The sequence below is a fragment of the Rhincodon typus genome, chromosome 29, assembly GCF_021869965.1.
Source record: "Rhincodon typus isolate 14 chromosome 29, sRhiTyp1.1, whole genome shotgun sequence".
Taxonomy (NCBI): Eukaryota; Metazoa; Chordata; class Chondrichthyes; order Orectolobiformes; family Rhincodontidae; genus Rhincodon; species Rhincodon typus.
The window spans coordinates 36,683,377-36,698,572 of record NC_063360.1 but is presented as its reverse complement, the minus strand read 5'-3'; the positions used below and the strand labels follow the sequence as shown (position 1 = coordinate 36,698,572).

The following is a 15,196-nucleotide window of genomic DNA, read 5'->3' as shown; positions in this document are numbered from 1 at the left end:
AGGGTGTCAAAGTAATTCAAAATGAAAATGAGAATTTTTTTTCATCAAGAAGTTTGTGAATGTTAGGAGGTCTCTACCTCAGAGACCTTTAGGTGCCCAATCATTTTCCAGACAGGATTGATGATGAAATTAGCCAATCGTCTCATTGATAACTAGGAATAGCAGTGTCATTATTCACATTCCTCTGTCTTTAAATAGGCTTTGGGAGTGAATACCTTGGGTATTGATAAAAGGCTCATTTTGTCAAGTCGTTTTGTCTTGCACTCATCAGGCCAATTTGTAAGAAATACCAATTCAAGGGGAAAAACAATATTTACACTAATTGAGAGGTGTGGGCTGATTGGTTGGCAAATTGACTCTGATTGGTAGAGGCCATATCCTTGAGGTGTTATTGCTGGACTGTTAATCCCTTTATTCATTAATAGTTTGAGGGCATCGCTGGTTAGGCAGCATTTATTGCCCATCACTAATTGCCCAGAGGGCGGTTCAGAGTCAACCACATTGCTGTGGGTCTGCGGTCACATGTAGGCCAGACCAGGTAAGGATGGCAGTTTCCTTCCCTAAAGGACGTTAGTGAACCAGATGGGTTTTTCCTGACAATTGCCAATGCATTCGTCATCATTAGATTCTTAATTCCAGATATTTTATTGAATTCAACTTCCACGGTGGGATTTGAACCCAGATCCCCAAAATGTTATCTGGGTCTCTGGATTAATAGTCTAGCGATAATACCACTAGACCATCACCTCCCTGCCAGAGACCCAAATAGTGTTCTGGGAATCTGGGTTTGAATCCTGCCATGTCAGATGTTGAAATTTGAATTTGATAAAAATCTGAAATTAAGAGTCTAAAGATGACCATGAAACCACTGTCGATTGTCGGAAAAACCTACCTGGTTCACAAATGTCCCTTTAGGGAAGGAAACCGCCATCCTCACCTGGACTACATATGACTCCAGATCCAGAGTAATGTGGTTGACTCTTCAGTGTTCTCTGGGATGGGCAATAAATGCTAGCCTAGCCAGCAATGCCCTCATCCCATGGATGAATTAAAAAAAGGAGTTGCTGTGGAGTATACACAAATAATAATGATTGACAATTAATTGCCGGCTTTGTTTAAATTTTAAACTAAGCAGGTTGACTCTGACTAGTCATAGCATTGCCCTGAGAAATGCCCTCAGGCAACTGCCTGCGTGGGGTTTGCACATTCTCCCCGTGTCTGTGTGGGTTTCCTCCAGGTGCTCCGGTTTCCACCCACAGTCCAAAGATGTGCAGGTTAGGTGGATTGCCTGTGTTTGATTGCACATATCATTCAGGGATGTGTAGGCCAGGTGCATTAGCCATGGGGAATGCAATGTTACAGGGAAAGGATAGGGGGATGTGTCTCGGTAGGATGGTCTTCAGAGGGACATTATGGACATGTTGGGCTGAATGGCCTGTTTCCACACTGTAGGAATTCTATGGATTCTACAAAGTGTTGAATTGCTGTCACTGTCACTGAAATTCATATACCATATTTCCCATTTGTGTGACAGACAGAATATATTTTTAGCTTGACTGCAGCAACTGAATGTCATTGCACACAGTGTCCAATGTTAGATGTGATTCTGTAATTTGACAACATTTGCTGGATTCTCTTGAGTGAGTGAGAATTACACTATCAACCAATTCAGGACGATCAGTCGGGCTCTTAGTGTGACACAGTTTGAGTACTAGAAATTACGTATGTTATATGCTACAAGACAGAGATGTTCCCTCCCAGTGGTGAAACACTTCAGCAGTCAAGGACATTCAGCCTCAGATCTTCATGTAAGTGTCCTCCAAGGTGGACTTCGGGCTAAACAACAACGCAGAGTTGCCAAGCAGACGCTGATAGCCAAATATTGTACCCATGAGGGCAGCCTCAACTGGTATCTTAGGTTCATGTCACACTACAGATGACCTCACCACAGTATACACTCTCACACACACATACACCCCCACACCCACACTGTCTCACTCTCACACACACACACACACACGTGATTCAATGCGGTGAATTTATTTGCAGATACATTTTATTTTGTTCAAAAAGCACACAATCTATAGACAATCAGTCAATATGGTATTTTATAAATTCTTACTTTAGAAATAAAACCAGTCTGCCTCCAAACTAAAACACAAACAGATTATAAACAAGGTCTCACAACTGACATGCATTGTCTGGCCTAAAATGTCACCTCGTCTTTACACTGATAAAACCTTTAGTTCTCTCAGGACCGTGACATGAAAGGAATTCGGGGATTTACATGTAAATATTAACCAATTAAAACCTTCTAACGGATTAAAGATTTAACATCTTAGGTTTGTAAGATCCTTACCAATGTACATCCTTACCAATGATGTGAGCCTTTGATCTTTTACTTATAAATTCTGTGTCTGAAACTACCTCTGTCACTAGCACTTGAAGAAGGACTGACGCTCTGAAAGCTCTCAAATAAATCTGTTGGAGTAGAACCTGGTGGTGTGTGAATTCTGACCTTGTTCTTTGCAGGCAAACCGAAAGAATATGTACACACACTCTGTCCATTTCAACCCAACAAAATAGCTGACAGCCATGTGCTGGTTCATTACTGATAGAAATACCCTGACCTATCGGGGTCAACCTACCTGGTTTAAAACTTAAACAAATCCTGGCAGTTAGCTGTCAAACAACACAAATTGGTGCGTTCTCCATGGCCACACTTCCACCAATCAGAATCCGCCTGCCATTCTCCTCTCATGCAGCATAAATGTTGAATTTGTATTCTTCTCAGTTGTCCTGATGAGTGTTAGATGAAAAACTTTGACAAAATATGTTTTCTTTTCAGCAATGTTTCTCATGAGTTCCACTATATTCCCCAGATTTCCTCCAATCACTGTCTGACATAGTAGTGCAAATCATCTTCTTGAACTGACATGCTCTTCATTTGAATAAAACATTAGCTCAGAAAATAAAGTAAGGACAAATGATATTTGAGGAAGAGTGTGGAATTGTGTGAGGAGCTAATTTAGGGATTATTACTTTACAGATGTGGTTTGTTATTAGACTGCTGAATGGACCTCTCAAATTTCAAATCTAATGTTGATCTTGCTTTTATACTCTACCTGTGCAGCCGTAACTTTGTATGCTTCGCTCTGTTCAATCACCCTCTGGTCTGTATGTCCTTGTATGTTATGATCTGCCTGTACTGCATGCAAAACAAAACTTTTCGTTGTACTTAGGCACATGTGACAACAATTAATCAAATCAAATCAATTAGTATCTGGTTCAGCACCTTAGCCTCATACCTAGCTTACCAACCTACATTCAGATCTTCCATGCCTTCTCCAACTGGTCAATCACCAAGAAAGTAAATGGTTTCAATCACACTGAACCCAGCCTGTTTCTTTATTCTTTGGATTGCTTTTATTTCCATTCACCTTTACAACCTAATCATGGCCCACTTTCTCATTAATGTTGGAAGTGAATATTAGACAGCCTCACAACTGTCACTCCATTTGCCGGATTCTCTTGCCTTCTGATCCTAGAACTCTAATGTTTAACCTTGTACCTAAGACCTATCATTCTTAACCCCTTAACAACCAGAAAACTGCATGCTTTGATCTCTTTCATAGTGTGCTCAATATTATTTCTGGTAGTAGCATGGTATTGTACTATTGTACTCGTCCTACAATTGTGACCATGATTGGTGAACAAAGAACAAAGAACAATACAGCACAGGAACAGGTCCTTTGGCACTTCAAGCCTGCGCTGACACAGCAGGCCACAAATAACAAAGTGATAATGATGAAGTGGCCTGTTTTTAAGTGAGGAATTTGAGTGATAGACATTGAGGATATCTCAGATGCTTCCCCTTTTCTTCATAAAAGTGGCTGGGAATCTTTCACCTGGAGGCGAGGCATCATTTTCTTGTCTCCAACAAAAGAAAGCACTTTGACAGTGTGGCAGTCCCTCAAGACAGGACTGGAAAGTCAATCTAGATTTTGGATTGAAGTATATGGGTCGGGGCCTTCCCTAAAGGACATTAATGAACCAGACAGTTTTCCCCAATAATCTATAACAGTCATCAATGAACTCCTAATTTATGGAATTCAAATTTCACCATCTGCCACGATGGGATTTCAACCTTTGTCCCCGGAACATTAGCTGACTCTCTGGCTTAATAGCCTAGCAATAATACCACAAGACCTTGCCTCCCCCTGTAGATGTAAGTAATGTTGATATATTGAGCATAAAACAGATAACTTGATCATAGCTGCGTCGCCTTTCAGAAGGACAAATGCTCAACTCCCATTCCAACACTACCACACTAAAATCGTCACTTGACCTGCACAAGCACTTCCCTTCACCAAAATGGCGACACAGGCCGTTTCACGTCCTTTCCATTACCAATATGGAGAAGGACAGCTATCGCAGGAATGTTCCATTACCAAGACGGCGGTTTGATGTACCATGGGAGCTTTCCTTTACAAAACGGCGAATGTGTAACGTCACACAGAGGTCGTGTGTGACCTCACCGCACACGCACCAACCAGGAAGTGCCGTGCGTGTTCTCAGTGATTGATGTCGATTCTCACCAATTGAAACCCGGGCATCTGGGCCATACCGTGACCAAGCGTCATGATGGCGGACCAGTAGTTCTGAAGGAGGGCGGGGCTAGAGCGGCGTGCTAGCTGGTTAGGTTGCAGCACGCACGTCGCGCCGGGCGGGTTGTGTCCGCGCTTTACTATTGGACAGCGGCTCTGGTTCGGTTGAGGCGCTGGCGGTGGTCTGCGGGAAATGGCGGCCGAGGCTCTGGGCGGTCGTCAGCTACGGCCGTTTCTATGGCGATGAGGCGGGTCGGGCCGGCTCAGGCCGCGTGAACGAAACATGACCCAGGGGAAGAAGAAGAAGCGGCTGAACCGCAGTGTCTTGCTCGCCAAGAAAATCATCATCAAGGACGGAGGCACGGTAAGGATCAGGCTGAGGAGGGTCGGCGACCCCGGGGAAGGCGGAGGCGGCGGAGTGGGAGTGGGGAAGGAGGGGGTTGGGGAAGGCTGGGTAAGGGAGTGGGATTTGGGGGTGGTAGGGAAGTATGGGAGGGAGGGATCTGTGGGAGAGTGGAGGAGGAAGAGAGAGAACTTTTGTGAGTGTGCTGGTGAAGGTGGGTTTGGGGTTGGGTGGGGAGAGGCCAGTGTTGGTGAAGGGAGTCATGGGATGGAGGTATGGGGAGGGCTGAGGCTGGGAACATGGTGTTTTGGGGAGTTGACATATGTTGGAGGTAGAGTAATCGCGAGCGGTTCATTTGGGTGGTGATTTGAAGAGAATGGGAAGTATTATAGGAGGCAGCTGTGGAGGATATGTTGTGGAGTAATGCTGACTGCAGAGTATGTGGGGTGCAGAGGAGTGTATTTATTTGGACAAGCTGAGTTGAAGGGGCTGTTGGGGAGAGGACAGTGGAGGAGTTGATATGGCATCTGTAGAGACAGAAAGAGAGCATTAATATTTTGAGTCCAGTATTACGCTTCAAAATAACAAATCATCATGTTAGGCTCACCGTTAACTCTGTTTCTCTTTCTAAAGATGCTGCCAGACATGCTGAGTTTCTCAAGCACTTTTTATTTTCATTTCTGTACCCAGCATCCACAGTCTTGCTTCTGTTTAATAAATAGGTTTTATGAAGTCTGATTGAAATTTTTGGGCCATTGGAATATATATGGTGGCTTTGGGCAGTGGTGAAGGGGTGCACGTATTCTACACAGTGATGGAGGAGGTGAGGATATATTGGTTCCTGTGTGGAGAATGAGAATTTGGTGTTTGTAAAAAAAAAAAAAAAAGTGGGATGGAAAAATCTTGGATGTTTGACATGTGTAGAATGACAGGAGTTTTTTGGTGGTGATTCTAGGCATAGGTTATTTTTCATCATTTGAGATGGTGGTGTTGCTGCGAGCATTTATTGCCGATCTGTAGTGGCTCTTGAGAAGTTGGTGATGAGCTGCTGCTTTGATCTGCAGTCCATTTGATGTGGGTGTATCTACAATGCTGTTAGGGAGAGAGTTATGTGTAAATGAAGAGGATGCAATCTATCAGTGCCAGATTGAATGTGGGTAGTTGGTGCTGTGAGCTGTCATGATTAATAAAGTCGAGTTGTAGCAGCCAATGCTGAAGGTGTGGGTGAGGTGATGGATTAGGGTAGGTCAACCAGTGAAGACAGTAAGAATGGAAGTGAGTAACAGTGGTCAGAGTGGAGGTCATGAGAGAAGCACAGGAAACTGGAGCAGCATAATGATGGTGCTCAGAAGGTAACGTATGCAAAAGAATTGAGGGATTGAGGTGGGACAAATAACATAGTAGAGTTGGATTTTATGGAGATGATGGGAAGCAGGGAGGAAGAAGGATGCCTAAAAAGGAGCAGGTAATAGAATATGACAGAAGACTAAAATGAACAAAGAAACTGAGGGGTGCTAGTATATCCTTCCTTGGATAATAGGAGTAGAAGGCGGTCATTCAGCCTTTTGAGCCTGATCGACTATTGATCTTAATCATTGCTGGTCATCGAACTCAATAGCTTGCTTTTTCCCTCAAGCTCCAAGTGCTATATCCAACTCCTTCTTGAAATCATAGAATATTTTTGCCCTGACTGCCTTCTGTGGTCACGAATTCCATAGGGTCACTCCTCTCTCTCTGAAGAAGTTTCTCCTTATTTCAGTCCTAAATAGTTTACCTTGTGTCCTTAAACTGACCCCTAGTTCTGGGCTTCCCCCGCCTACAGCATCATCCTTCCTGCCTCTATCCTGTGTGGTCCTGTTAGAATCTTATAGGTTTCTTTGAGATACCCTTACTTCTGGACCCCACTCATATGTAAAGTTCAAATTGATAAAATATCTCCATGTCAGTTTTTCTATCCCTGGAATCTGTCTGGTAAACCTTTGCTGCACTTCCTCTGCAGTAAGAACATCCGTCCTCGGATAAGGAGACCAAAACTGCATACAGTATTCCAGGTGTGGTCTCACGAAGGTATTGTATAATTGCAGCAAGACATTTATGCTCCTGTACTCAAACCCCCTCAATGAAAGCTAAAATGTGATTTGCTGCCTTGACTGTCGGCTGCACATGCACGCTTACGTTCAGCGACTGGTGTCTGAGAACACTCAGGACTCATTACTGTGGAGGGGGTCATAGCTGCTGAACTGTCTGCCCCTCTTTGTGCCCAGGTGTCCACTAATGCCCTCTCTGTCTAGAGAGAGATGGGGACGACAGGGTGCTTTATCTCCCCTTCCAACTCCGTTTTGATTTGGCCCCTCCTGCTCTCCATTCCTCTTCCTCGCCTTTAGTCTGCATTACCCTTAATATGCTTTGCATATAAATTAATTGAAAAACACTGTGATTTACTGGTGGTAGTTAATACATGTAAAAATATCATGTGATTTGTTGTGGGGGAGAAAAATATTCAGTTATGTGTCAGAGCACACAGGATATTTTTTTAAAAATCAGTCATGACCTTATTGAATGACATCAGGCTTGAGAGGCTAAATGGTCTACTCATGCTCCTCATTCATGTTTTACCCATTTCACCATTAAACTGTAGAGGGTTATTCAAAATGCTTCACATAAGGGGTTGATGGAGAGCTAGAAGTATCCTTTTCATTCAAGATTACTTGCCGTCCATGATTTCTCGTACACACGTAACAATCTGACTTGAAAGATTCTTGATCATGCATAACATTGCTTAACTCTCAAAGTCATACTTTTGCCAGTTTTTTGCTCAATATTTCCTTGACGTTTATCTCTCAAAACGACTAGATGTAGTTTGCTACCTTTGTGGTTTGCAAATTCCTTGCCTCTGGTCTACGATGAGGATGATGCTTATGAGAGTCTCAGACTGTGCAGAGCACTGTTCAGTTAACCAGGAAAATGCACCTACAAAAGTTCGACTCCTGCTGTTATGATCTAGAAGAGAATGCTTGGTTTTTATATGGTACCTTTGAAAACCACAGGACATCCCAAACACTTTACAACCAATCAAGTATTGTTGTAATACAGAAAGCACAGGCTCTGTTTTGAACATAACATACTCCCACAAAGTGTAGTGTTTTGATAGTGATGTTGATTGACTCGTCAAATATTGAACAGGACACTTGATCAGAATTTCCCTGCTCTTCAAATAGTGCCATATGAACTTTTACTGCAGCTTAATGCCTTGTCTGAAGGGAATGTTATAATGTGAGTTATGATTTCGGAAGAGCTGCATGAAAGGATAGTAGAAGCCGATTCAGTAATAACTTTGAAAAGAGACTTGGATAAGTATTTAGAATTAGGCTTATTGTAATGTATTCAAATGAATACAGTTTAGTTATGTGAGAAAGAAAAGTTTACAAAGTCACAGCTTAAGGTACCATCTTGGGTATAAAGGTACCTAGGTACAGATTGTTAAGAATAAATAAAAATAAAGAAATAAAAAGTTTCTAGAATTACAGACCTTCACAACATCTTAGGTACAAATAGTATCTAGGTACAAAATCTTAAGAATAAATTATTAGAATAAAGAAATAAAAAATTCAGAATTACAGTCCTTCCAAGCAGAGAAGACGGAGTGGATGAATTTGCGCTGAAGAGTATGGACAAGAGGAAAGCTGGAAAGAGAGATTAACTGGGTAGCCTTGTCGAAGAGTCAGCACATGCACACTGAATTGAATGGCTGCCTCCTATGCGATATCATTCTATGATCCTAAATTAGTTAGGAGCCTTCACTGGTTGTGTAGTTTTCCTTGAGAACTGGAAAACTTGACCAGCAGATCTTCTACGCGAGCCGCCAGCTCTTGTTACACTTGTTTGAGTGGGGAATAGATATATTGATTGGATGGGAGAAGACTTGCGTGTGTATGTGGAGCGCACATGGTGGCGTGGACCATTTGGTCCAAATGGCCTGCTTCTGTGCTGTACACTACATATTACATGTCTGATCTGGAGTATATATTGAAAATAAACTAATGAAGGTAAGAAGTACTGAAACTAGACATAGAAAATGCTGGCAGCACCTGGATGAAAGTGTCCAAAAATATTCATTTGTAACAATGCTGTTTATAACTGGGCAAAGGGAATGCTATTCTATGGACATTTTTTATTTCTCTCCACCCAGAAAGAGTTATCCCTCAACAGTTGTATGATTTGAAATTTCTTTGAATATTTTACTATATTTTCCTGCAGCATTCATTCTCTGTAATAACTAAAAAAAAAACTTGAAAGTGCCAGCTGGTACTTTCATGTTGTGCATCTGCTCGCCCTTCTATTTTGCACCAAGGCTCTGAGCAGAGGGACCTTTTTCATAGTGTTGAAGATGGGTTCATTCACTGAATTTGCAGGAAACCTGTGCTGGCTGCCAATAGCAAGGAATACCAGCAAACTAGATCCAGTTCTGATCTGGCCTTCGGTCTGAATACATTTTAAAGGTTGTCTAATTTTTTTATCCCCTTTCTAGACTTCAGAGCCGATCAAATTCGTATTGGGAGCCCAATCCGACTGATGACTGTTGTTGGCTCCCCTTAAAGATCAAACAGTTGAAGGGAATTCTAATGAATGTCGATGGCCTTTGTCTCTCTGAGGTTGTTTTGAATATTGATTTTGTACAAAGTTTTATTTAACATCAGCATAGATGAGGTCATTCATGTCATCTTGCTGGTTGTTTTAGGTCTGCTTTCCTTGAATTATTAAGATATTCACAATAAATTAAGTGACAGGAAAAGATTTTGTGCATTCAAATGTTGGATTGCCATTTAAAGGTCAAATTGCAGAGGTTCACTTTGTGTTGGTTAATTGGGAAATCCAACTATTTTGGTTGCTTCATTTGCATCAGCATCCAGTTTATTTTGGTGAGGTAGGGAATGCAAAGTGGGGTGCAAAAACGGTGCTCACTCGGGAACAAGCGAGATGGAATGCCAGCAAATCAGGGCCTGTTACTGTTGCAATGTTGAGAGCATCTTATACTGATCTTGTGAAAAATGGCCTATTTATTGCACGTCCTGCACTCTAGCAATTAGTTCAGAATTCAGGTTCAGCTTAACTGTGTATGAGATTTATTTAAAATATTTGTACTTTCTGGGGTGTGGGAAAATACAAATTGACCCATCAGAAAGTGATGTATCCAAATCAGATTTGGAAGTGATGTTCCAATGCACCTCTGTCCTCATCATACGTGTTGGTGGAAAGTGTGATTTTTGGGAGAGGGTTGTTCAAATTATTTGAGCTGAAATTCTTTTAATATTTAGAACATTGGCCTGATTATGCTTCGTTGACTATGGATAGTGCATCATAAGTCTCCATATTTACTTTGATTAACATAACCTGACTCCTCCACTGTTTCTTTGTACTCCAATTTGTTTGACCTCCAGGCACAGATGAGCTGAAATTTCTTACAGCAAAATATGAGGAAGATACATAAATGTCTCAACACTTGTTGCAAGCTTAGTACCCTTTTTACCTCTCGCCAGTGTAAGAGGTTGAAACTGACTGTTTACAGTTGTGCTTCTGTATTACTTTCAGCTGAATGTCCATTGTTGCCCACCGGGATTTGAACTTTAAATCTGGTTTGAGAAGCAAAGGGGATATATTTAAGCATGAAACTCAGCATGGAGTAAGTGTTTTTGCAGTTGTCTATGGTGTGGCAAACATTAGGAACTATCCAAAAAAGCAAGAATTCCTTTGTAAATCTGTCTTAACTCTGAAAGCTGCGTCGTCTTGAAACAGTTCATACAATCAAAATCAAATGGAAAGAGCCCATGTCCATATCGTCCTTGTACTTGATACAGTTAAGTCACTTTAAGATTCTTGCTGAGCTTTTCAAATTCTTCTGTGGCCTCACCCTTGCATATGGAAAGAACTTCTACCTCTACCCTTTCTGCCCTCCTCTGATCAGTTGAGCTGAGGACAGTCTGCTAGCCTCTTGGAAGAAGACCTTGGTATATCTGGCCCATTTAGACACATGCACCTCCAGGACAGCCTCACCAAGGCTCCAGGACCAACAGCCTGAACACCCAAGCAGGTCTCTCTATCTCTGTTGTGGAATCATAGAGTGCTCTTAGAATGTAGTGGGAAGGAGAAGGAGAAGAAAATGTATTGATGGGACTTCGGTGACATGGTTGAAGAAGGCTATCATGATTTATGTACAGATTTGGAAACCATAGTGACTGTAACTTTCATGTATCTATTTTGAGCACCTACACAGTGAGACTCAAATGTACTTTCTCTCCATCCAGCAGCAGTTCATGGCCAAATAAGAGGCTTCATGGATTGAGATTTGTGCACACAGCCGCTGAAATATGCTATAATCAGAGGGAACAGTGTGTACCTATGGCTTGGTGTGCTTCTGGCACCTTTGGCCTTCCTGGGTGATGACCCTAATGCTTGGTTCCTTTGTGCACAAACATGTAGCAGCCAAACTGTTATCCAGTTGTGGATAACAGTTCCCGACGTGGCCGCCTCTACATTGGGGAAACCAAGCGGAGGCTCGGAGACCGTTTTGTGGAACACCTACACTCAGTTCGCGACAAATGACTGCACCTCCCAGTCGCGAACCGTTTCAGCTCCCCCTCCCACTCCTTGGATGACATGTCCATCCTGGGCCGCCTCCAGTGCCATCCAAAGGTTGAAGGAATAGAACCTCATATTTCGCTTGGGAACCCTGCAGCCCAATGGTATCAATGTGCACTTCACAAGCTTCAAAATCTCCCTGCCCCCGACCGCATCCCAACACCAGCCCAGCTCGTCCCCGCCTCCCTAATCTGTCCATCCTTCCTCCCACCTATCCACTCCTCCTACCTCAAGCCCCACCCCCACCACCTACCTACCAGTTTCATCCTGCCTCCTTGACCCGTCTGTCCTCCCTGGACTGACCTATCCCCACCCTAACTCCCCACCTACACTCGCCTTTCCTGGCTCCATCCCCGCCCCTTTGACCTGTCTGTCTCCTCTCCACCTATCTGCTCCTTTATCCATCTTCCATCCGCCTCCCCCTCTCTCTCCATTTATTTCAGAATCCCCTTCCCTCCCCCACTTCTGAAGAAGGGTCCAGACACGAAACGTCATTTTCCTGCTCCTCGGCTGCTTGGCCTGCTGTGTTCATCCAGCTCTACACCTTGTTATCTCAGTTATCCATAAATGGCTATGCCACTGTGGTGCCACCTTTTTTATTCCTAATTTCCAAGCTTTGAGTTTTGAAATATAAACTTTCCACTTGACGAGAAACAACTTGGCTTGCTCTACTTTATCCATTCTCTCCCTACTTGTGAAAATCTTAGCTCACCTCAAAATTTCCCTTTTGCAAGGAAAAGCTCATTTTTTAATTATGGTTCCTGGAATTGTCCTTATTTGCCCCTGTGCTTTCTGAAAACAATGACCTCTTTCCCACTATCTTATTGCGTGCAGAACATTTGGTAGAGATCTTCCCAGTCCTTAAGTGGTCACATCAGGTGCTAAAGTTCTCAAAGATGCCAACCTGATTTCTCAACTGACTGTGACTGCTATGACTTCACCTGGCATTCACTAAAGTGGCTAGATCAGGAATAAAGAGTGCTAAAGTTGAACCCATATTCCTGTCCTCGGTGTTACTGTGTATTTATTTTTTTACCTTCAACTTGCAGTGTTTGTTCGTATGTTGAATAGCCTTGAACCTGGCCCTTAAAACAAGTCACTTTTCAAAAAATTATTTGCACAGCTCCATTTTTGCTTACTCATTGGTGAATTAGCGTTGGAGTTCTTAGCTCTCTGCCCACTGGGGTTTAAAGTTTAAACCTGGTTTCAAAGAAAAGGGGATCTATTTAAGCATGAAATTCAGCATGGAGTAAGCAGTTGACTAAGGCATGGTAAGCATTTGCAACTATCCAAAGAGGCAAGAGTCTCTTTGTAAATCTGTCTTAACTCTGAATGTTGAGTAATTTTGAAACGTTTCATATGATCAAAATCAAATGGAAAGTGCCTTAACATTATGAATGTTACAGTCTTGTCACTGCACAATGAATAGCTCCATTACAGCCAAACTTGTACCATGCCAAAAATTGAATAATTTACCACACAAGTGTTCCATATGCACAATGAATAGGAGTATAATAAAAATAAAGTTCCTGAATATCAGGGTGAGCACTCCCATTAGCTGTGAATTATGTAGTTGTCTTGTTTAATGCAGGCAGACACTGCAATTTAAGTGATTGGGGAATTTTTGCATTCTCAGAGGTAACATTCTTCCAATTGAACATTAAGCTAAAGCACCATCTCATCTTGCTTGGTGATCTATTAATGATCCCATGATACTGTTTGAAGAGCACGGAAATTTTCTGGTGTCCTGGTTGATGTGACTCCCTTGGCTAATGTGCCCCCCCCTCTCTCAAAATAGGCAAATTAACCAGTTATTAATTTCTTTCAGTAATGGGGCCTTTCATATTTAGCAATCCAAACAATAATGCCATAACCATAACCATTGAGCATTCTATTTCATGTTCTGACTTGAAGGGTCCAAACTCACTTTATATAGGCAAATCTTCAGCCACTTACTAGGGAAAAGTAGCTGAGGTTACTTCTCCTTGCTTCTTTCATGATTCTTGCCTCATTTACTTTCTCCCATGTTGACTGCAGCCAAGGCTAAAGAGTCCAGCTTTTATAATGGGACAGGGCACCTTTATTTCTATGTTGTTAGTTTGCATGAAGTATTGCATTGTTAAGCTCAGAACCAAGGGAAGTTTTGCCCCTCGGGCCAATACAGACTTTTTCCGGTGTAATTGTTAATTTTAAAATTAATTGACAGTTTAGTTGCATGAAAGAGTCTCCAGTTTACATTTTTATTTACGAAGCATTGACTTGTCTTTTGAGTTGTAAGCCAAAATGCAGCAGTATCATTGACTTGGATTGCATACTGACTGTTGAGCAATTTTCCAGTTCAGTTGAGTGCTTTTAACTGCTGAACCAGCTGAAGTCAGGAGGTAATTGATGTGCTCAAGCTGCTTTTACAATGAAGTCTAGTTCATAGAAAGCACAATTTAACTGTTTTGTAAGACCCAGAATAATAATCTGTGCCTTGCAATCCCTTTGTTAGAATCAGTGGTCCCTGAAATGGGTGGGTAGGGAGTTCTGGTGGTTGCTAATTGACTGAGTGCAACTGGATGCAGCCTATTGCTGCGCTGGCTGACCAAAAACGCAAGTATCTTTTAAAACTGGACAATATAACTATGGTAAGTGACACCTGGGTGAATTTTGATCACCATGGGTGCTCTAAGAGGAACTTTACAGATTATTCTTCAGAATGGGCCTTGAGTTTTTACCTTTTGTTAAATATCTCCAAGGAAGTGGCCGTTGGTGTCTGGTAGTTTGCTTGATTGACTAAGTGATCTTTTCCAGGCTCTCTGTTTTCATACGTGGCCTTCACTCATACAAATGTGTCACACTCCGAGCCCCCTCAATTTCCTGCCCTCACTCCTCCCTGTTTTTGAAACCAAAATGAGTTTGGAAAGTGGGGCTACAACACTCCTAGAAAAATTGGGAGGTGATGTTACTGGGACATGAAAAATGAATGTAACAGGAAATCTCAGCACCAATTAAACAAGAAAATAAGTTGATCATATTGAAACTTTGATAGCATAATGTGTTAACCAGCACAGATGTTAAATGAAACTTGGAATTCTGTTTCCAATCACATTTTCCTTGACAAATCAGAGATATTGAACATCTGTTTCTACCTTCTGTTAACTTTTCTGTGAAAAGTTTGTATTTTCATAATTTTAGTGGAAGCTGTCAGTGTGAGGTTGTAATATAATTATACCTGTGGATAGACTGCACCAATAAGAGAGCACCATTCTAGAATAAGAAATTTACTTCGGCATTTCCCGTTATAAATGTTCATAGAAGAGTGTGTAATGAAAATATAAAATATAGTCAGCATGTATGACTGTGAAATGAGATCTAAATTATGGCTATGACCCTGGTTCACTATCCCTCAGATAAATTTGCTTCATCTGAAGCTGGCAGCTTTATTTTGCTGCTCACCAGAAATCAACTGGTGCTTATGATTCATAAATCGTTGCAGCATTATTTGCATGGATTTCATTGATGTACATACCATGCTAGAATGGAAAGTGGCCCAGGCACCTTTCTTCTAAGACATATATACAAGTTCTTACTGCTGCTCATGGTTCAAATATTGGATGCAGATTAC

At 42.0% G+C, this 15,196-nt stretch overlaps 2 protein-coding genes across 2 annotated transcripts in view; one reads left to right on the top strand and one right to left on the bottom strand.

The window, feature by feature from the left end:
- Positions 1–2,369, bottom strand: part of LOC109921940 (myelin-associated glycoprotein-like) — a 17,564-nt gene extending 15,195 nt beyond the window's left edge. The window contains exon 1 of the mRNA XM_048613948.1: positions 2,360–2,369. Coding sequence (XP_048469905.1) covers positions 2,360–2,369 — 10 coding nt within the window. The remainder of the gene's footprint in view (positions 1–2,359) is intronic.
- A 2,372-nt stretch (positions 2,370–4,741) lies between these two features.
- mfsd14a2 (major facilitator superfamily domain containing 14A2) overlaps positions 4,742–15,196 on the top strand; it is a gene marked incomplete at its 3' end in the record, with an annotated part of 56,256 nt that continues 45,801 nt past the window's right edge. Inside the window, exon 1 of the mRNA XM_048613947.1 lies at positions 4,742–4,971. Within this exon, the coding sequence (XP_048469904.1) occupies positions 4,891–4,971 (81 nt within the window). The remainder of the gene's footprint in view (positions 4,972–15,196) is intronic.